A 21,630-nucleotide genomic window follows, 5' to 3' on the forward strand; every position below is an offset into this window, starting at 1 on the left:
TCAAAACTATGTTTTCAAAGTCGGTTGTTAAGATTTTTATTTAAAGCTATTTAAAAACAAAAAAATGTGGAGAAATTTTCATCGAAATTTGAATTTTTTTATAAAAACGTCTGCCAAAAATTCAATTTTTTCCCCCTCGTTCAATACCTAGTTTATTGTTTTTACTAAAATACGTATTTTTGTATTTTTATTTCTGATAACCCTGAAAGAGGCACCTTTTTTCCGAGGGACTGCCGGATATGACCTCATAATGATCGCCATTTTGATAATTTTTTTTTGAAGTTGCCTCAAAATGTTTATTAATTATGTGTCTTTTAAATAATAAAAATTTCATTAAAATATTTCCTTTTTTTTATGGAAAACATTTTTTTGAAAAAAGAACGTTTTTTGCCCGAGGAAACCCATGTAACCCCTTAAGAGTGTCTGAATTCCCAAGCTAACCTTAAAAAAAAACAAGTTTTTAATAAAATTTTCTTCTCCATTTATTAATTTGTTTTAGTAAACTAATTGGCCAAGGCACACACAGAGTTTTTCATATCAATTCAATTTCAATTTCAATTTGCTGGCGCTCTCATCTCACATTTAAAATATTTTCCATTTATATATATTTATTTTTAGGTCGATATATAATCATAATAATAAACACACGCACATACAAACTGAGACTAAATAGAAAAACAAATCCTGTTTCCAGTTTAGCAATTTCCAACGAACCTACTAAAAACAAAAAAATTGATGTACTCTCGCTTAAGTGTTAGAAATTAAACTAAATTATGGTTAGCTGTCACTATAAACTAAAAAACATCTTAGGGCGCTAGGCATTTTTTTGTATCATAAATTATAATTAACGTTTTGCTTTACAATATTACATTAAAAAAGATTACAATTTCCATAGCTTTCATCTCGTCTCGTCTCGTTTAATTCTTCACAATAGTATTTCTATTCATAGTAATCATAATTCATAATTCATAATTCATAATTCATAATTAGTGTTGAATTTAGTTCTTACTCCTCTTCTGTGGGTCTAAACAATTTGATTTGGCATTCAACAAGTTGGTCTAACATTGCTAGATATGTGTACAAAGGTATATCTAAGTTTGTTCTTTTCCGTTTTTTGCTTTAATTTAGGCTTAGGTGATGGGAGGACACATCCGAAGGCTTCTCTTCATGAGCAGATTGGCAGAAAGCCACTGAACTGTGATCTCCTCCCCTAGATTAGGCTTATAAGACCCGCTTATATCGCTGCCGTGCGACTTTTGGTCTCCGTATCTCCGACGCTCACACCTCCATCTCAATCCCAGTCTGAATCTGAGTGAAGAGATGGAACTGCAGCCCAATGGAGTGGATGAACCAGCCTGCTGAATTGCATCCACTGACCATCGATCGGAGGTTGGAAGAAAAGGAAAGGTTGGTGATGGGTGGTGGGACTTTTGGGTAAATTCGCGATCTCGTTTCGATTTTAAGGCATTTCGTTTAGCTTTGAGCACGCACCAGAAAGGTGGTAACATTCTCCAGTTGGTCCCTCTTTCTTCACTAACAGTACAATAGTATTATGTATAACGATTTGGGGGAGTAGTATATAAGGATGGTATACCAGTTAGAAGGCCAATGTGATTCATTAGCTCCTATCCTGTTGTTTCGTTATTAAATTTATTCAGTTCATGCTCTCGAGCATATCTATGTATATATGTATATTCATTATGTATATGTGGTAGTATCCTTCGCTACTTTCTCCTATTATTTATATAATATATATAGTTTTCATTCTATAGTCACTCGCACTTGCACTTGCAAAAACCCGCTCAACATTTCATCTTTCTTTTGTGACTATTTGACTAACAATGAGTGTAGGGGGGGTGGTTGGTTGGTTGGGAGGGGGATAAAAAATGGGGGGTGGGGGGGAGGTTCTACATATATAACAATCAGCCTCAGACGTAGACCGGCGCCTGGTCATCCGGTATGTCCGGATGCTGTTTGTCGTCGAAGAATCGCCTAAAGGTAAATTCGAAAAATCCATGAAACTGGCGATCGTTCAGATCGATATCGTCGCCGCTGCTCATGTTGGAATCGTTGGAGCGCAGCTTCTCTGGATCGACAGGATCAAAGTTTGACGTATCCGTTGGATGTTTAATTTCCGGGATGAAAGGCGCCCGCTGTTTTCGCATATCCGCAAAATCGATGCCCCTGAAGAAGTCGTGGCCTTTCACTTCGTCCACACTCTTCCCCAGTCGCTTGTCCGCCGATGCACAGAGTCGTCGAATCAAATCCGTGGCTTCCCGAGACAACTCAGCCTGTGGCGGTATGTGAAGCGTCTTTTCCCAATTAATAACCTGCCGGAGAAACTCAAGGTTGCTTAAAAGCTCATCAAAAGTACTGACAAGTCCAACCTTTTGCTGCGTTTCCAGGGGACTGTTGGCCAAGAAGGGCGGCTGCCCCACCAGCATCTCGTAGAGGATCACGCCCACGCTCCAGTAGTCGCAGAGCTGCGTATATCCGCTCCTCTCCAGCACCTCGGGCGCTATGTAGTTGGGTGTGCCCACTAGGGAGTGGGCCAGGACTCTTTGGTGATCACGCATGCGACGTCTGGAAGATAACAATCATTAGATGCCACAACTCACAGATAATTATTCAAAGATTACCTCTCCAGCACAGTGGGCTTTGGACCGTTCTCCGAGTATTCCTCCCAAGGTTCCATTGAATCCTGGCGCGAGTGGTTTCCTTTTTAAACCATAACATTAGTATCTATTTGGGATTTAAGAAAATTAAGATTTATTCCAATCTCACCATTCTCTTGGTAATACTTCGAGTTGTGCGTCCATCGGAAGCCAGTGCAGAGGCCGAAATCGGTGAGTTTTATGTGTCCGTCTCTGTCGATGAGTATGTTGTCAGGCTTGATGTCTCTGTGGGATAATAAAAATTAAATTATATTAAGTATATATCGAGTGGCATTGTCGCAAAATTAAAAGGTCGTAAACCGAGTCATAAATTTGCTAATTTGTCAGGGTTAAGTTTATTGTTTTCTTTATTTTTTATAGCTTAAAAAAATATATAAAAAATAATAAAATAAGTATTGAGGGAAGAAAATTGACCGACCTGTGAATGAAGCCCATTTTGTGGACACTGTCCACGGCGCAGGTGACTTCAGCGATGTAGAAGCGGGCCAGTTCCTCCTCAAAGATCCCCAGCTTTATTAGCAGCGACATCAGATCCCCACCTTTTATATAAAATTTAATAATTAATCAGATCTATATCCTTATTTCATTATCCTACCCGGTATGTAGTCCATTACAAAGTACAGGTTATCCTTGTCCTGGAAGCTGTAGTACAGCTTCACTACCCAACAGTTGTCAGCCTCTGCCAGAATGTCTCTTTCGGCCTTGACGTGGGCCACCTGGTTCCGCTTCAGGACATCGGCCTTCCGCAGCGTTTTCATCGCGTACAGGTGGTTGGAGGTGTCGATCTTCCGCACCAGGGTGACCTCGCCAAAGGCACCCACGCCGATGGGCTTCAGCTTGACGAACATGCTCTTGTCCATCTTGGCGCGCTTCAGCCGGATGTAGTTGCTCTCCTTCTGGTTCAGCATTTTCCGCATCTCGATCTGCGTCTGGTCCGGGAGGCCCACCTTCAGCATCTCCTTCTCCAGTTGGTTCTTGCGGTAGGTGCGCTGGCGATACGACTTGATGACATTCTCGATGTGCTGCTCCATGAAGAACTTGAAGGCCTGCGGCGAGTACTGCCTGACGCGGAACTCCTTGCGCTCCTCCTCCTTCTCCTTGGAGATCTTCTTCCGTTCGGGTATGGGCGAGGCGTGTTTGATTTTCTTGCAGGCGGTGGCGGACGAGGCGGTGGTGCTGGCGGATCCATTGCTGCCGCCGGAACTATTGGCTCCCGTACTCGCCGCCGAGCTATTCTTGGCCGGTGGTATCGGTGGAGTGGTGGCCAGATTGCTATTACTGATCTGTATATTGTTGTTGTTATTGTTGTTGTTGCTGTTGGTGTGATTACTATTGCTGGGTGGTTTTGCATCAGTATTGTTGTTGTTGTTGCTGCTCTGATAGGGTGGCGGAGGTGGCAACTGCCGGCTGGGATTCCCATTCGTTAGCTTCTGCTGCTCCCTCTCCCTTAGCTCCCGCTGCTCCCTCTCCCGCTGGCTCTGCAGGACTCGGAGTGCCTGGAGTTGTTGCTGCTGCTGCTGCACCTGTTGCACCGTGGCCGCCTTGGCCTGCATGCTCTTCGCGTAGGATGGTGGCTCCAGGCAGGTGGGTTTGCTACTTAGTCCTGAAAGGGGATACAGGTTAGTATATTTTTTTAAATAAAAAATCAGTAATTAGAGACCCACCTGAAATACTTCCTCCCGTGAGCAGAGGCGGTGTCGTGGGCGTCGGTGGCTTCGATTGCAGCTGATGTTGCTGCAGCTGGTGGGCCGCTGCCGCCGCCTGTTGCTGCTGCTGCATCACGGCCGCCGATTTCTGGGGATACGAGGGCGGGGCGGCTAGGACGTGCACCGGCGAGTTGCTCGCCGAGGCACTCGACGGGGATTGTGGCGCCACCGCCGTCTGCAGCACCGGCTTCTGCACCTGGGTGCTCTTCACACTCTGCATGATGATCGGCTGCTGGGTCCTGGCCTGGTAGGCCCGGGGCTGCGGCTTCGCCAGCGGAGCGGGCGGCATACTGACGGTGATGGGACTCGGCGAACCCGCCGAGGTGGCCGAATAAATGCCACTACTGGGCGACTTCCGGTAGTCCGATTGCTGGGACTGCGTCGGCGATTGCCGGGATTGCATGGAGGCCGTGTAACTGGGCGGCGGCGGGGGCTGGGCCACGCCCGACTGGATGAGATACGGCGGTGGAGGCTCCGCCGCCACAGCACCACTGGCTCCGCCAGGATACAGGTTGAGGGCCTTCATCTGCTGGGTAAGCTGCTGCTGGTTCTTGATCCCGTTCTGGGTGATCACCGGCGAAGTGCCCCGCTGGGTGGGTGGTGCTATCGCCGGCGGCCGGTTCAGGGCCGGTGAGCGACGCTTCACGTACGCCTGGCTTGTGGGCGGCACCGGTGGCGGGGGCGTGGCCGCACTCGATGCGGTGGGATTCCTTGGCGGCGGCGCCGGCGGGGCACCAACTGAATCACTGAATCCACTCGGCGATGGGGAGAAGCCACCATTGCCGCCGGGAGTGCCGCCGCCGGGCCGGGAGCTGGGCTGGTGGGCGTGGGTGAGGGCGGAGTGGGAGTGCGAGTGCGGCGAATCCGATCGAGAGCTTCCGGCCCCGGAATCCAAGGCCGGACTGCATCTCAAGTAATGACTACTGGCCGTATCCCGCTCGACACTCGGCTTCCGGATCAGCTTGTTCGGCATCAGAGCCGTAATCATCTTTGGCACATGACCGACCCCCCTGTCCACCCCCTGTTGGCCTACGATCGCCGGGGGCGGGGGCACAACCACGTCGGGGGAGGGCGACGCCGACGGTGGGGGCTCCATCGGCGGCTTGGCATGGTGGTAGTCCGGAGTAAGTGCATCATTGCGTCCATTGGCCGCGTTGTATCGCAGAGCTGTGTAGTTCTATAAAAAACAGAATAATAATTATAAATAATTTAATTATAATTTATAACAAAATAGCTAATAATTTAATAAATAATTTTAAATTCATTAAAAGTGATTATAAGTAAGAACCCCCCTTGGCGTACGCCCATGACTGGTCAACATTCCTGCACTGTGCATGTGTGTGTTTGTATCAAAAACTAAACAAAAGACACACACACAAAATAAAAACAAAGAGAAACAAGAGGCGAACCGGAGGCTAAAACAAAAGACGATAAACCGCGGCGGCCAAAGCAACAAAATAAAATTCTTGCCATCGTCCTAAAATTCCTTCATATTCCCAACGAGAGCGAGTGAGATGGACATACAAAAATATCTTAAATGCGAAGCGGGAGGAGGAGGATGAGGAGGTGGGGAAAAGCGATCAGAGAGCCGGCTGCCAGATGCGCCAAGTGGGATCCAAAACACACAAACACTCACTCACACACACACACACGCTTGCAGCGAAGGTTGCCCTTGCTTACATTCCATCTCCCTTGCTCTTTCACTCTCTCTCTCTCTTGTGTTTGTGTATGTTTGGGGTCCCCTAGTTCTTTGTGCTCCCCTTTTTACTCGTCTGCCGCTGCTTCTCAGCTACCCGTTTTACGCGTTCTTTTGATGCCTCTTCTTTTCTTCTCTCCCTTTCCCCCTACCACAATCCCAATGCCATTCCCACACACACATTCCGTCTCTGATCTTCCTTTTGTGACTGATCCTCGATTTTATGACTTTGTCCGCCCCACTTGCCCCACCCCACACGCGCTCTTTCAATTTTTCTTCTCATTCTTTCGTTCTGACTGCCTGTCAAGTGCGTTGGAAAGAGAGGGGGCATAGTTGATACCCTGGAAATTCCTTTTGGGGACTTTATTTAGGGAATTTTTAATAAAAATATGATTTAAGAGAGAAGTTTAGTTATAATTCCTGTATAAAAATATTATATTTAAAATATATATTTTTTTATTTAAATTTTCTATATTTTTTAGAATTCCCCACCAATGTGGTCCCCCTCTAATGGGCATCAAATTAAATCCAAGGACGCGAAACAAGCAAAGCCCGACAAAGACCCCCAGCAGACTGTGCGTCTGTCTTTTTGAGAAGACCCCCATACCCCCTCCGCTGTCACTGCCACTGCCCCCCTTCGCCTTACATTAAAGCCAATTTACGGCAAATTAGCAAAAGCCAATGGGCGCACTAAATCAGCAAGTGCAACGATACCAGGCCGAGTGTCGCCCACGCAAATTGGCACTTGGCTAAATTTGCGAATAAAACAAATTGGATTTACCGGCGTTTTAAGGTAGGGGCCACCCCTAGGGGCTAATCCACTCAAGCCTATTTGCTCTGCGGTTGCTGCAATTTGCAAAACAATTAAGCCGCCGACAAGGTCGACATGCCATCACCAGAAATGCTTTCCTTAAGGGGTTACATACAGTTAGGGGCACAAAATAAAAGGTTTTTTTTCAAAAATTCGTTCTGAGCTAAATATTTAATTTCTTCATTTAGTTGACAAACTTGGCAGGTATATTAAGTCAACATTAAACTAGTTTCTCATATTTTTTTTTTTTTATTTTTTAGAGGCTATTTTTGCAGGTCCACAAAAAAGGGCCTAATGCAGGGGGCAGGATATCTCCGGACAGGATCATCTGATATGCAAAAACAAAAATAATTTTATAAAAAAAAAAAATAATAATCTATAAATTAATCGAAGGAGTTATTATAATTAATAGAAATAAGATTTTGAGAAAATGTCAATTACTCAAAGTTAAAAATTCGATTTTGGACCAAAACTTGCCTTTTTTTTTTAAAAAAATATATAATATAGAAAAAATGCATATAGAAGAATATATAATTTATGAAAAATCGAATTGAGAAGTTTTTGTAATAATTTCAGACCGATTGGTTCAGCCGTTTTTGAGAAATCTTGTTCACCGACTTTGGAAACACCATTTCGAGAAAAACGCTTTTAAAGTTTTGATAAATTTTTTTTTTTTTAACTTACACTGAGTCGAAAATTTAGTGTATACTCAGATATTGAAATATTAAGAAAATTCAAAAAAAAAAATAATTTTTTTTTTTATTCGAACTGTGTATAACCCCTTAATAGATAGTACTCTCTCTAGATAGCCTTGAACCTGGCGCACCTTAGCCTATTGCCTCATCGGAACTGGGTGGGAAAGTTGAGGTGGGGCCGGGGCCAGGGCAGAAGCCAAATTTTGCATGACATTCCTCATAGATCGTGGATCGTAATGGGGCAATCGCCAGAAAAATACATCAAAACTAAGAATTCTTGGCAACAGAGACACATATTTGTCTAGTATTAAAAAAAAAACACGTATTATTAGTTAGAAAGGAATGGGAATTGCTTTTAAAATTAAATAATTAAATAGTTCACAGTTAAATAGTATTTTTTTTACTAAAAGAAGGCCAATATAGTACTATAAGGTATAATAGGAAAAAGGCTATTTGTAGTTATAGCCCGTCTTATAGTCTTTTGTTATTATTAGAGCCAAACACACACGCTTTCGCCGCTGAGGAAACATTCTTTTTTGGGCGATTGCTTCTGCTGATATATTTTTGTTGTCTATATACACATATACGAGCGTACCAGATATGTATATTTAGGTGAAAATTCCTGAGAAAATAGCTAAAACATAGACCCGAGAATAAAGAAAATTAAGCAAAGGCTGCCCGCTGCCCACCACCGAACAGGTTCGCCAAATTTTTCGCATGAAAATCGCACAAATTAGTTGAAAATTGCACCCCAAGGAATTCCATTTTCATTTCGCTTCAAATGAAATTTCGTCCCCCCATAAAGTCTCAACAGACAGCTGAATGGGGAATAGTGTCTTTGAAAAGTATGCAGACATTCAAATAAAATAATAATAAAATTATTCAAATTTAATTGATTAAATAAATCTTTTTTTTTAGCAACAACTATGTGGTTAGTTTATTTTTTTACACTTTCTGGGTATATTTATTCTATCTAGATTTTTGTCATACTTTTCAGGAATAATCTTCTACCTTATAGAGTAGATATGATCTTGATTTTAGGATTTAATTACTGTCAGGAAGATCAAGCTTGAAAATTTGGAAGAATTGTAAGAAATGCATAGTTAAATCACAAAGAAACATAGTTTATACTGTTAATTAGCTAATTATAAAAATAAATAAATTGTTAAAACACGCTCTAAATCTGTTAGTCATAGATTTGTAAACTTTACTATCACATCTAATAAATTAATAAATAAAAATATGGATAGTTGGCTGTATTTTTTAATTTTTCAAGAAATTAAATTGTGGTTTTATATTTAAAGTGACAGTACACAACAATTTTAATACAAATACTATATAAAATGAGACTTTTTGAATATGTAATACTTTTTTTGAGTAATTCCTCATTAAAATCAAAAAAATAAAAAAGAAACTAACTAATTTTTATTGGCCTTTTTAGTGAATCAAAGCCATGTCTCAGAAGACGAAAAAATTCCCACTTTTAAAAAATACTGCATATCTATTATCAGAAATATATTTCTTGCAGTCACTGTTCCAGCACTTTTTATTAATAGATGACTTCGCACCAAATCCTAAAATGAGATTACATGTGTATCCGACCATAACCGCACCAAATAAGCCACCGATCATCATATGGATTTAAAAAAAAAAAAAACAACACCCGATTTGGTATTGTTGGGGAGAGTGCTTTCTGCCCCCACTGTTATATGTTATACTCCCCGTACTGGTTCGTTTTGTTTACTAATTTATTTATGGATTATTTTAATTTTTATTGTAATGGCATTTGGCTCAGTGTTTGGCTGCGTTGGCGTGGCGTCTTGTTTATTCGATTTTTATTTATTAACAACGTTTGTTATTTTAATTAATTTCTTTGCCGAATACTGTTGCCGAAATCCGAGACATTATTGAGATGGATATTTATATTTATGGCAGTGGCAGGGCGGGCAGAGCTTACCGGTTGAAAAGTGCCGCCAAAAAGAAGTCTAGATATTAGATATATTTTGATATATTCCAGGGTATCAAAACACTGCCCTGTGTGGGCGTGAACATGGCCGCTGAAAGTGTTGATCGGAGCGCGCATAAATTTTGTATTTTGTATTTCGTATTTCGTATTTATTTATCGTCTATCGTTTATCGCTCTGACATGCACTGCCCACATATGGAAGTAACCACCCACTGCCCCCGTCCCATGTCCCATATATGAGCAGATTATGGGTTTCTGGTATTTAGCGCTCAGCATGACCAATTAGCCGGGCCATTGTGCTTTGGCGTAGGCCGAAAGCCAGCCAGGCGAAAGTTGGCCAAAACCAATGCCAATGGCAGCAACAGCAATTGCAGCATTAAATTGGCCTGTCCAAACTGGCCAGGCCATAACAATTAGCCAACTCCAAGCTCAACTCCGAGTTTAATGGCCCAAAGACCTGAGCACGCCCATCGCTTGGATTAAGGAATTCCATGTGGTCGAATGATCCTTGCTGCCGAAACTAAAACCGAAACATAATTTACAGTCGCGGCAAACAGTAGCTGGCTGGCAAGTGGGGATCGTAAAAAATTGAATTGATGACCCGTCAGATAATATTTAAGAATTTTTATGATCTTCTCCTTCGAAGCTCCTTTCTTAAAAGCCAGTTTGAAAACTTATGGAATGCCAGAAAAGATTTCAATCTTTTAATAGAGCTCTCAGAAGAACAGTGACAGGAGATACTCCTCATCGATTAGTCATCAAAAAATTCCAATGATTCTTTGAAGGAATAATAAAAATAAAAATATGAACAATAAAGTGAATCAAGTTTTATTTTTTAAATAATTTTTTTTTTTTAGCAACAGTTGCATATTTTTGTTGGACACTGTATCTGAAGGGGAGTTACTGACCGGGCCAACCAGTTAATAAATGATTATTGCAAGTTGTTTGGCTAATTGCAGAGATGGTGCTGAAATCCTTCGACCATTACTCATTTCTCCTTTCGATAATTTTCGGTTTTCGGATTGAAATCAATAACAGCCCACTCGCCACTGTCTGCACAGCCACTATATAGGCTATAGCCCATCCGATCTGACGTCAATCGCAGCAGCACACCATAAAAAGTATCCATCGGATACTCTTCGGTATAAAAAATCATCATCTACCTCATTAAAACACATGCTTTTTCAAGAAACATTTAATTACGCCAGTTTTCGGCTAAAAAATGTTGACTTTGGGACGAAAAATTAAAGAAGAGTGGACAGTCAGTGACTCCCAACCACTCAGAGGTCGAAGGTCAATTGCATTTCGCATATATACCAGACATAGTGCCAACTCCTGCCCGCCCCACCTTGCTGAAATTTTCAGGTGAAAATATTTCGGCTCGTGCCAGTTTGTAAGCAAACAAAAGTGATTTGTTCTTCGAGCTGACTGTTTACCCTGTAATTTTTGGATTTTTGTGGCTATAAATATTTAAAATTAAAAGCCACTAAGACACTTTTTTTAAAAATATGACCAGAAAGGAGGAATATAGAGGAATTTTCCGACTATGTGATACCCGGTACTCTTCCCTTCTACTTTTCATTAATTCTCTTCAATTTTGAAAAGATTCTTAAAGCTTTCTACTTTTCTACTTCCTTTCTACTTCTACCTATTGTTTTTTCTCTTTAAATATACAAATTATACAAAATAAACGACATTTTGTTGCAGCCAAAAGTACTTTGAAGCTTTGAAGATAGCCAGTAGGAAAACAGACTTAAAAGTTCATAACTCCTCTAAAAATAACCCGATTAGAATGAATTTTGGTTTCTAGATATAATTATTCCTTTGGAATAGTTTGGCATCAGAACTTTTTGAAGAAAACTTTTCAGAGATGAGAACTTTTCACACAAACTTGATCTGCGACTAATAAAGAGGCTACTTTATAGAGCCGAGTATACTTCCCAAAACCAATATACCCTTGCACTCTACGAGGCACTGGGTATAAATAGTCACCCACACTTTCGATTAAAATTAGTTTTGGGCTTTAGTGGCTTGCATTTTATCTGGTTTTTGGCTTTTATGAGCTGTCGTGTCTTCTGGCACATCATTTGAGGAGCTTGTGATAAGCACTTTAATGGGATAGCTCCGCGCCGAGAGCTAAGCCGGACTAAGACCCAGTGAGATGAGGCTGAGCTCTCGGCTCGAGTCGAGTGGCATTTTCACGCTAAACGGTTTATTGAAATTCTTGAAGCCAGTTTGTCTTGCTTTTGTGAGTGAGTCAGAGCTTTGAATAAAATTATGTTTTTAAGAGAGATTTGTGTATTTATTTCTCACCTGATTATTCCTATGGTTATTTTGTACTTCGAAGCGGGTGAGGTCCTGCTTGATGCTCTCGAGGGCTTCCGCCGTGTATTTATCATTGGGGCGACCGCCCCTTTTTTCGCCCGCTGGATGCATTCTGCTGCTTCGTCGGACCGGGATATTTAGCACACATATCACAAAATGCTGGCTAAAATACTGCCTCTCGAACACGCACTCGCACACACAACACCACCCGGCATCGACGGCCAGAGATTTTGCTTTAAAAATAAATACTATTATTGTTAAAGTCTTGTTTGAAAAGTTAGTTATTTATTTTGTGAGGAATTTTTGCATTTCAATTTGAATATAACTACTTAGTCTCGATCTTGATATTGTTGCTCTCAATAAAGATAAATGTGTTTGCTCGTTGGACCCCCCCTTATTTTTTTTTTTGCCTTTTGTTTGTCGTCGGATTATTTATCACTCGGGCGGAGAATTCTTCCACTTCACATTTGCATTTTAACAAAAAAAATCTCCTCTCTTTACATTTTATTTTTTATTTTTTATTTCTTTTTATTTTTTAGGCCTCTCATACACAATTCAAATTCGAGAAATAGTTGGCAGATTCGAACAAAGTCCCAGGCGGCGATGAATGAATTTCATTTGAATATTTGAATATCAAAATATTAGTTGATTTTTAATTTGATTTGATTCTCTGGCGGACACTGGCGGGAGGGAGGCCGGCCTCACGGAATTTTAATGAATCCGAATCCGAATCGGTGGCGGTCGGAGCTGAAAATATACAAAAAAAAAAAGATAATGCGTATGAGTACAGGGGCACTGCGAATGGGAAAATTGATTTGGAGCCAAAATTGTCACACGCTTTGCGAAATGCCTTCAAAAATTACCAGCTCATCAGTCACCCAGAAAAAACACACACACATAGTCTGATTTTTTGGTTCAATGTCCATCTAACTAGTCTAGTTTTGAACTCTAAAATGCTGGCCAAAAAGTCAGCTCTGTTTCCGTCTCTCATTTACATGCCAGCGCCGTGAGTCACTGGCAGTTGGAGGGCTTAAGAGCCCCCAGCCCCCATGCTTTGCCGGAAAATCCACACTCATTGTTCGTAATGACCACTCGCAGAGGAAGCACTGTCTTTGGCATTATTTTTCACGCCTTGGGGCAGTGACTTGGGGGGGCAGTTGCAACCAGAAGCAGATCGAGGCAGCCAGCCAGAGGGGAGCCGCATAAATTATGCGCCCTGCCGCCGCTCACATTATGTCATGTTTAAATTCTGGTGAAATGTACAAAAAAAATCCCCTACACCTAAAACGAAAACACAAACCCATTTTTATGACGAACCATTAAATTCACGCCGTAGAGGGGAGGGGGGGATTGGCGTGCGCACCTGACTATGAAATAGCCGTCGATGGATGGATTTGTAAACAAACACGGAATTTCGCCGAATTTGTGCCAAGTGCAAATGAGGAAGGAAACGCAACGCAAAATAAAGCTTGCCCTGAAGGTTTCAACACCCAAAGTTCCCTAAATGATCCTTAACAGGTATCTATATTTCGGGAAAAAAATTAAGGGGGTAATGTGGTTAAAAAAATAAATTAATTCTATTTTAAAGAATCTAAATTTCAAGGCATTCGGATCAAAACTCACCAAGTTATGGCTGTTTTTAGGCCGTTTTCTAAGAGTTTTTCTTAATAAATTGCAGTGTTTTTTCTTAAAAATATTGTTTTTAAATCAGTTTACATCATAACTTTAAAACTACTTTTGAAATAAAATATTGAACACAATTATTAGGTTTTGTTAGAAAATTTGTTTCAAATTTGTTACTAAATTATAGTTTATAACCCGAAATAAACTATTTTTTTAGCCCAAATATCGTGTTTTCTTTTTTTAAGTCTTTCCAAAAAATTCAAAAATTTAAATTTCCGAAAACCCTTCCAGTGTTATTTTAAAAACGCAATAATCTAAAAATTTAATTTTGATTTTAGATGACCCAACATGGAGGTAAAATAGGTATAGTAGTTCGCTTTTTTTAAATTTAAGTTTTTGTGAGTATATATATATATATTTCGATAAAAATTGTTGCTTAAATTTTTTAAACATCTAAGATCTAAAATCTAACCTAGCACACTAAGATGTATCATATTTTAATAAATTTAATTCCAAAAAATAGATTGCAATACTTTTATCAAGAAATAAACTCAAAAATGTGTCTTTTTTCATACCAATTAAAGCTATTCCCCCCTAAACTGTTTGTCTATCGATTCCCTAGTAACTTTATAATTTCTCCTAATGAAAAATAGCCGCAACCCCTTTATTTTATCGGATCACTATTAGCCAAACTCACATTGAAAAAAGACACCCAACTTCAATGCCAATTCGTCCATTAAATGCCATTTTTTAGCCACAAATCTCAATTATAAGGCAGTTAACATTCCTGGCTGCTCCCACCAGTCAGTCGTAGGCATATTTTTTGGGGAGATAACGAGCCATAGACGCCAGAGTCAGAGTCTTGATCTGCAAACAATATTTTTTCTGATTGCCCCGTAAATTAGCTCGAACATAAAGAGGAACCACAACGGAATATGGCTTTTAATTATTTTGTTGACAAAAGTTGTGTTCTCTCTTTACTTTAATTCTATTTTTTTTGTTTTTTTTCGGAGGAATGTGAATATTTTTTTTGCCCGGAATGTGTACCCGGGCCATACATAGATGATAACAAGATCTTGGGCGGGTAAACATCTCAGCCCCACGCGCCAAATCCGAATGTCAACAGAGAGATCGGCCCTGGTGGCTATAGCTGCTATATCTTCCTCTGTTTTCTATAGTTTTTTGTGCCAACATTCCACGCATACTGCAAGATATTTTTGCGCAAATACACGCCAGCCATCCCCCACATAACTAATTCAAAATCCAAACTACACTTTTATATTTTTATTTTGATGAGTTATTAAGCGGCTCGTCGCTGGCGATGCTATTGGAATTTTTAATTGTTTAATTGCGCATAAAAAGTAGCAGTGCCAGCACTTGAAAGCCAAGCTGGAAAGCCGCTCTCTGTATTCGAAGCTATCTGTATGGATTTTTGCCAGAAATTCGCATTTAGCATTAATTGAACATTTTATTGGCAATTATACGCATTGAAAATGGGCATGGAGGATTTTTAGGTATTTTTATATTTTAATTTTATTTAAGCGTTTTAAAGTAACAATTTTTATTGATTATATAAATATTTATTTTAAGGCAGTTGCAGTTTAATCTAAACTTTAAGATAATCTTGCGGATAATCTCCTCCCTATCTAGCTTAATTTTTTGTTTAAACTTAAACCTTATTGTGTTTATTTTGACACTTTTGAGCGAAAACTGAAAAACTGCAATAAGTAAACAAAGAGAAAGGCCAGTTCTACTTTTAAATTCTATTTGCAAAAAGAGATAATTTTTGCGCCTTTTTTAGGGGGGGTTTAGGATTAACTCGTGTGGAAAAAAGGAACATTTTTGTGATTTCTTTTTCATAAAACTAATTATAAAAATACTGCTATCTATTTGATTTTTATTTTATTGCCATATTATAGTATTATTTTTTAAGATTCTAATAATCTTTTTAAAAATGTATTTAATTTTTACATATTGCCATATTTTAGTATGATTTTTAAATATTCTCCCCAATAGTCTTAAAAAATCAATCATCAATTTGTATCTTATGTTAAAATATTATATAGTACAAAAGAATTTAGGTAATAGCGGAACACTATCCTTAAGCTTCTAAAAAAAAAGGTTCATTTCTAAACACTCTCATATATAAATCGATTATCTAATCTTCTAAAATCAACAAATCATAACTATATCATTAAATAACTGATAAATATGATAAAATTCAAGTGATACATTTTTATAATTTATGGGGTAATCATATTTTAAATCCTGTTCCCCCATTTAACTTAAGAAAAACCTTTATTATTCATAGGTTCAAGACACAGATTATCTTATAAGTCACTATTAGATCTTAGTCACTGTTAGACTTACATAAGTATATCTATTAGATAGACCCAAGTACATATGCAAATCATTAAATAACCCATTAATTCAGTTAATCTGATAGAAACCAGTTGATACTTTTTTAACCAGAGGCAATAAATAATGATTATTGTTATGATTAATTTAAAAAGAAACAAAATTTTTCCCTCAGAAATATTAAATATTTTAGAAATTGATTTCATATCTCCTTAGACCAAGTTATTATCATTATTATCATATTATTATCATGTACAAATTAATATCATGATTTTTCCGTGATCGCTCCTTCGTACCATTTAAAATTTGATAAAACTAAAAACTAAGAATAATAATGATTATTTTGTGATTTTAAGAAAACTCATCATAACTACGGTCCCCGTTTTTAACAATTAGGGGTAATCATTTTTAAGACCTTGTTCCACCGATCGAACTCAGGAAATCCTTATATCTTACTCCTCATATCTTACTCCTACTCTTGTCTTTAACTTTCTCGGATCTATCCCCGCGATTCGCGCCGTACGTTATGCGGCAGCGTCCCTAGGTCGGTTGAACGGGAGGTGGGCTGTACGTATGCAGTGGGAACCGCGAGAAAAAAAAAATAAAATAAAATAAAAAAATAATCCTTTAATATTTATAGTTACAGACCCAGATTATCTATTGAGTCACTATTAGATCTATTAGTAAGAAATATATCTATAAGATAGACCCAAGTAGGTCGATTAGTTAAGGTCTAAAACAGCCTAAGCATACTATCTCTTTTATTATCATGCTCTACTATAGTCCAAAATATTTCCCAGTAATTTCCCACTAAAAATTCCTTCTGGATATGGCACACACACACACACACACATGCATATATGTACATATTTTCTTCCGAATTTGATACCCCCTGCCCTGTAAGTTGCCCCCACCCCCGTCCTGTAAGTACTTAACATGCTCTGTTACCAGGGATCCAGAGGCAATCATGCGGCCCCCAAAAGAGAGCGATCGACAGAAGAGCAGAGTTGAGAGGAGCGGAGCGGAAGGAGAAAAAAAAAGGGGGAGTGAGTCGAAACACGCTGCAGGGGGCAAACACTCACAGATACACACACGCACAACCATACACCCATACACACCCATACTGATGCGAAGAAGTGTGCGACGCGTCAGGGCAGAAGATAAAAATAGTATTAGTTGCTGATTATTATTGCAAAAATGCGCATTCCTCGGCAACTTATTCCAAACGAAAGAGCGAAGGAAAAATATGGTGTAGGAAGAGTGGGGGCAGGGGTAGGATAGGGAGGCGTAAAAAGGGGAGGCTGCTGTTGTTGCTCTTGCTTTTGTTTTTGCTTTTGCTTTTGCTCTACTCTACGCGCGCTCTATGTTTTCGTTTCGTTTTCCCTTTTCTTTTTTTTTTTCATGCTCTCACATACACACACACTCATGCTCTTACATGTTCAAAATGGGTGGGAATGGGCGGCGTGAGGCGGGGGAAGGGGAAAGGGGGAACGGGATCGATGCAAGCAAGAAAAACGAGCTAAATTGCATTTTCGTCGTCGACGTTGTTCGACTTGCATTGGAGGCACAGTGGCGGAGCTAAAGGGAAGTGGCAGTAATAAAATACTGATTTTTTTTTTAATAAAATATATAAAAATAGTAAATTAAATAAAATAATAATAGATAATAAAAAATATAATAATAAAAAAAACTATCTATATATTTTTAGCACTTTTAATATCTGGTCATTACAGGGTACCTGCTTATTCGTTACTATCCTTTTGATAACCTTCCTTACTTTCTTGTTTTATCGTTCATTTACTTTTAAAAGCAACAAAAACAACAACAACAATAATGGCAAACTGTATTTATTGCCCTGCTCTCTCGCACAGTTTGTGTGAATTTTTCTCTCCGTGTCGATGTGGTATGTGTGTGTGTGTGTGTTTTGGAATGCACACGATCAACGCCAACGGAGCCTCACCTGTTCCGTGCTGCCAGCATCGGCGTCGGCGTCGAAATCAGCAGCAGAGCAACTAAAACAGCAAACAACAAACAACAACAACAACTACAACACACACTCACATAATCCACTACGAATTGCATGCTGGAATGTGAATGGAATGCCAACAATTTTTAGCGTCGCTGCCGATGACGCCGCTGAAGCTGAATCTGGCTACAAAAAAAAAAACCAACAACAATACAAGTAGTAGTAGTAACAACAACAACAACATTTTGCACATTGGGGAGGAGTTGCGTTTGTGGCGTTGGCGTTTTTTTTTTTTTTGTAAATTTTTTTTTAAACTGGACAAGCTTTTGGCTTTGGCTTGGGGATTTGGCTCTTGGCCAAGTATTGCAAGTGAGGTTTGGATTTTTTTTTTAGCCAAGGAGAGATATTTGAACTGCATGGGAATGGTTTTTAATTCAAAAATATTTTTATTATATTTATTTTATTGATTTTATCTTGCAATTCTTAAATAAAAACAATGATTATGCAACAATTTAGGTTTCAGATTTTTTAGTGTATAAAAGGCAGTCCTTACTAGAACGAACTATTTTAGTTAAAATATTAATGTTTATTCATATTTTTATAAACTTAAAGGGAAGTAATGTTAATTTTTATTTTATAATAATATAGTTTGACCCTAGAAAGTATATATATTTATGATCAGGACGTCTAGAAAAGAAGAAAAATGCTTGGTAGCTAAAGTTAAGATCTGTAGGGACCTGAATTTATTGCAAAAAAATCAAGTTTGAATATTAATGAGACTAAATGAGATTAAATAAAATACTTATACTAATACTAATACTAATGAGATTAAATAAAATATCTCCCTTTTTTAACCATCTACCGTATGACTTCTTACTTTCTGTAATTATGGGATAAATTTGATAATTTTTTGTAATAAAAAGATACATTTTCTTATCAGATTTTTATCAGTTATTATCTTTAAACTATTTTAGGTTGAAATTTAATTTTGAAAAAGATAAAAAACTATTTTTTAAATGGTATGTTTGTATAAAGAAAAGTTTGTTTCTTTATTACCACTTTGCTCATGCAATAGAGGGTTAAGAAATTGACTAGAGATTTCATTTTAAAGGACTATACAGTGGAGAGAAAAAATGCAATTCCATTTCTATGTCCTTTTATTTTATTTTTTTATTTTAGTGCTCAGAAAACACATTTGTTGAAGGAGAATGCATCAAATTTGTAACAAAATAGCATTGCCTTTTGTAGAGAAATATTTAAAACCCTAACTAAGCTTAGAACTAAGCTCATAAAACAATTTTTATTAAAAAAAACTAAAAAAAACAACACAAAAACTAAAACTAAAAATAAAAAATTGACCGATTGGTGTAAGGTGCAAGAAATCGAACCCGTGTATGAGGCGTTAGAAGATCTCTAAATACATAGTTTAAGCACACTTGGCCACACTATTTCCAACATTTGTAGCAATAGCTAGCTGTTCTTTCTTATCAGATGTATCTTAAGGATTTATTATCTTGAAGAACTTAGTGATTATAAATATAATAAGAGGATATATGTATTTAACTATATTTCTTAAATAAAAACATGAATATTGAAACTTTCGAATAGGAGATCCAATAAAAAACATTTAAGTTTCTTTTCATATTTTTTAAGTAAATAAGCCAAGTTTAATTAATGATATTTTTGCTTCCCTTTCAAGTCTCAATTTTGAAAAATATTTGAAAAATATTAAAAATAGTTTTTGTAGGAAAGATACCTAAAATACTTAGAGACCTCAACCCACAAACATATTTCAGCATAATGGCAGCCGCAATTGCAAGTTTTTAGAATTTCAGAAGCTTGTGGAGGGGGTGGAGGTGGAGGCGACACCATAAATAAGCCGCCTGAGAAATTATTGTCGCACTGACATTGAAGATAGAGGCGGTGACGCTGCCTCTAATTACAGAGGGGCATGGCAGGGAGGTGCCATGCCATACATACATATGTAGTGTTGCAGTTAGTTGTGCCACATTTTGCATCTCTTGTATTTAGATTTTTGTTACTTTGTTGCCTGGCATGGAATTGTCTTCATATTTGTGTCTCTGGGCTTGATTCGAAATGTAAATCGGAGGCAGCTGCTGCCCACGGTTGCATCAACACGGCAGACGACAGTGGAACCTGACTAATGAGTGACAAAAATATATTTTTAACTAAATTAAAAGAAATTCAAAATATATAACTTTAATCATAAAATAAAAAAATACAATTCCTCATAATAACTTCCACTTTATTGAGTCTTCCCTGTAATCGTAGTAAACGTGCTCAGGTTGGACTTGTTTTTTTTTTACTTTGTTTTCTTAAGTGTTGTTGTTGTTTCTGTAATCGTACTCTGCTTTTTTTTATCATTGTTTTGTTTTTTTAAGCGATTGCATGTGAATTTTTGCAAAACGCCTACGAGACATGTCTCTGACACATGAATTATTGTGGCAATTAGACGTGGTTGTCATAGGGGGTGGGGAGGGGGAGGCTGTTCGCTGCTCTTCCAAAAAGTGACCTTGCCTAATGTCAAGAATTATCAGAAAAATATTACCAAACTTATAGTTTATATTAAATTTTGATTAAAAAATAATACATTTTTTAAACAGACACACACACACATACACATACACACACACACAGTCTTATACTCTCTGAGAAAGGGACAGAATATAAAAGAATTTAATCCGATTTGTGTGGCAATCTCTCCCTCTCTCACACACACACACACAGCCACGCAACCCAGCCACCCAGCTCCCCCAGGTGGCGAGAGCGGGAGAGGAATATGTAAATACAGCCTGTTGCATCTGTGTTGGTGTGTGTGTGTGTGTGCGAGCGATTTCGCATTTCGTTTTCAGGCACTTTTCCGCACATTTTTGATTGCTGCGCTGCCTAGTGCCAGTGCTGTGCGTTTTTCCGTGCATTTTCCTCAGTTTCCACAGACACAATTGGAAATACATACTCACACACACACGCACATGCCACAAATACACACCGCACACTCGACACTCACACACACACACACACGCATTGCATTTTCTTGGGCTGGGAAATACGCAAATTGCCCACAGAAATGGCTGCAAACGTTGCACTTTTGCAGCGGATTTTCCTCATTTACCTTCGGGCCCAGGGTTTTCTGCGGGTTTTCCAACGATTTGATTCTTTGTTCTCGCCTTTTTAGCGTTTCGAACACACGGCACTTATTTCTTTCTTTTTTTTTTTTCTTTTTTTTTCCTCTTTTTTGTTGACAAATCTCTGCCTGGCTTTCTCTCTCACTTCATTACCACTTGTTGCACTCTATCGCACTGATATACACTTTCCGCTGACGGTGATTCGCATTATTTGAGGGTTTTTCGCAGCGCGTTTCGATTAAATTTAGGAAAATTAATTCGTGGTTGGCTTTTTGTTACGAGGAAAATGACAGTGTGGTCGGACAGCGTCTGTGCCAAGTTCCATGTTGTGGGGGTGCCATCTCTGCTGGCTAGATCAGCGGGAAATAGCCAGGTATTGGTATTTTCTTGGGAACGGGCAACGGTCTGCCTAATTTTCTCCCGCCAGCACAGGGATTTTAAAGATTTTAACAAAAAAATGTATTAATACGAAAATCAGTAAAATAATTAAAATAATTATGAAATTTATAATATTAAGTGTTATATTATTAAGAGTTTAAGTTAATTAGTGCTTATTTCAATGCCCTCTAATACTAATGAACTAGTTCATCTCTTTACGTTATGTTAACGTTGGCGTCTCCCAGAATTGTGATTTACTGTTGATTGATTTTTTTGCCGCTGCCA

At 38.7% G+C, this 21,630-nt stretch overlaps 1 protein-coding gene across 1 annotated transcript; it reads right to left on the reverse strand.

The window, feature by feature from the left end:
• Nucleotides 1-892: 892 nt before the first annotated feature.
• LOC6505953 (serine/threonine-protein kinase Warts) lies at nucleotides 893-21,324 on the reverse strand. The gene is made up of 9 exons (XM_001964638.4): nucleotides 20,955-21,324; nucleotides 11,863-12,621; nucleotides 4,340-5,558; nucleotides 3,271-4,278; nucleotides 3,094-3,214; nucleotides 2,785-2,900; nucleotides 2,640-2,718; nucleotides 2,388-2,583; nucleotides 893-2,330 (listed from the first exon to the last, which is right to left on the reverse strand). Exons 2-9 carry the CDS (start codon nucleotides 11,983-11,985, stop codon nucleotides 1,929-1,931), a joined length of 3,264 nt encoding a protein of 1,087 aa, XP_001964674.1. The 5' UTR covers nucleotides 11,986-12,621; nucleotides 20,955-21,324; the 3' UTR covers nucleotides 893-1,928.
• Nucleotides 21,325-21,630: the final 306 nt, after the last annotated feature.

Source organism: Drosophila ananassae, chromosome 2L (genome assembly GCF_017639315.1).
Source record: "Drosophila ananassae strain 14024-0371.13 chromosome 2L, ASM1763931v2, whole genome shotgun sequence".
Taxonomy (NCBI): Eukaryota; Metazoa; Arthropoda; class Insecta; order Diptera; family Drosophilidae; genus Drosophila; species Drosophila ananassae.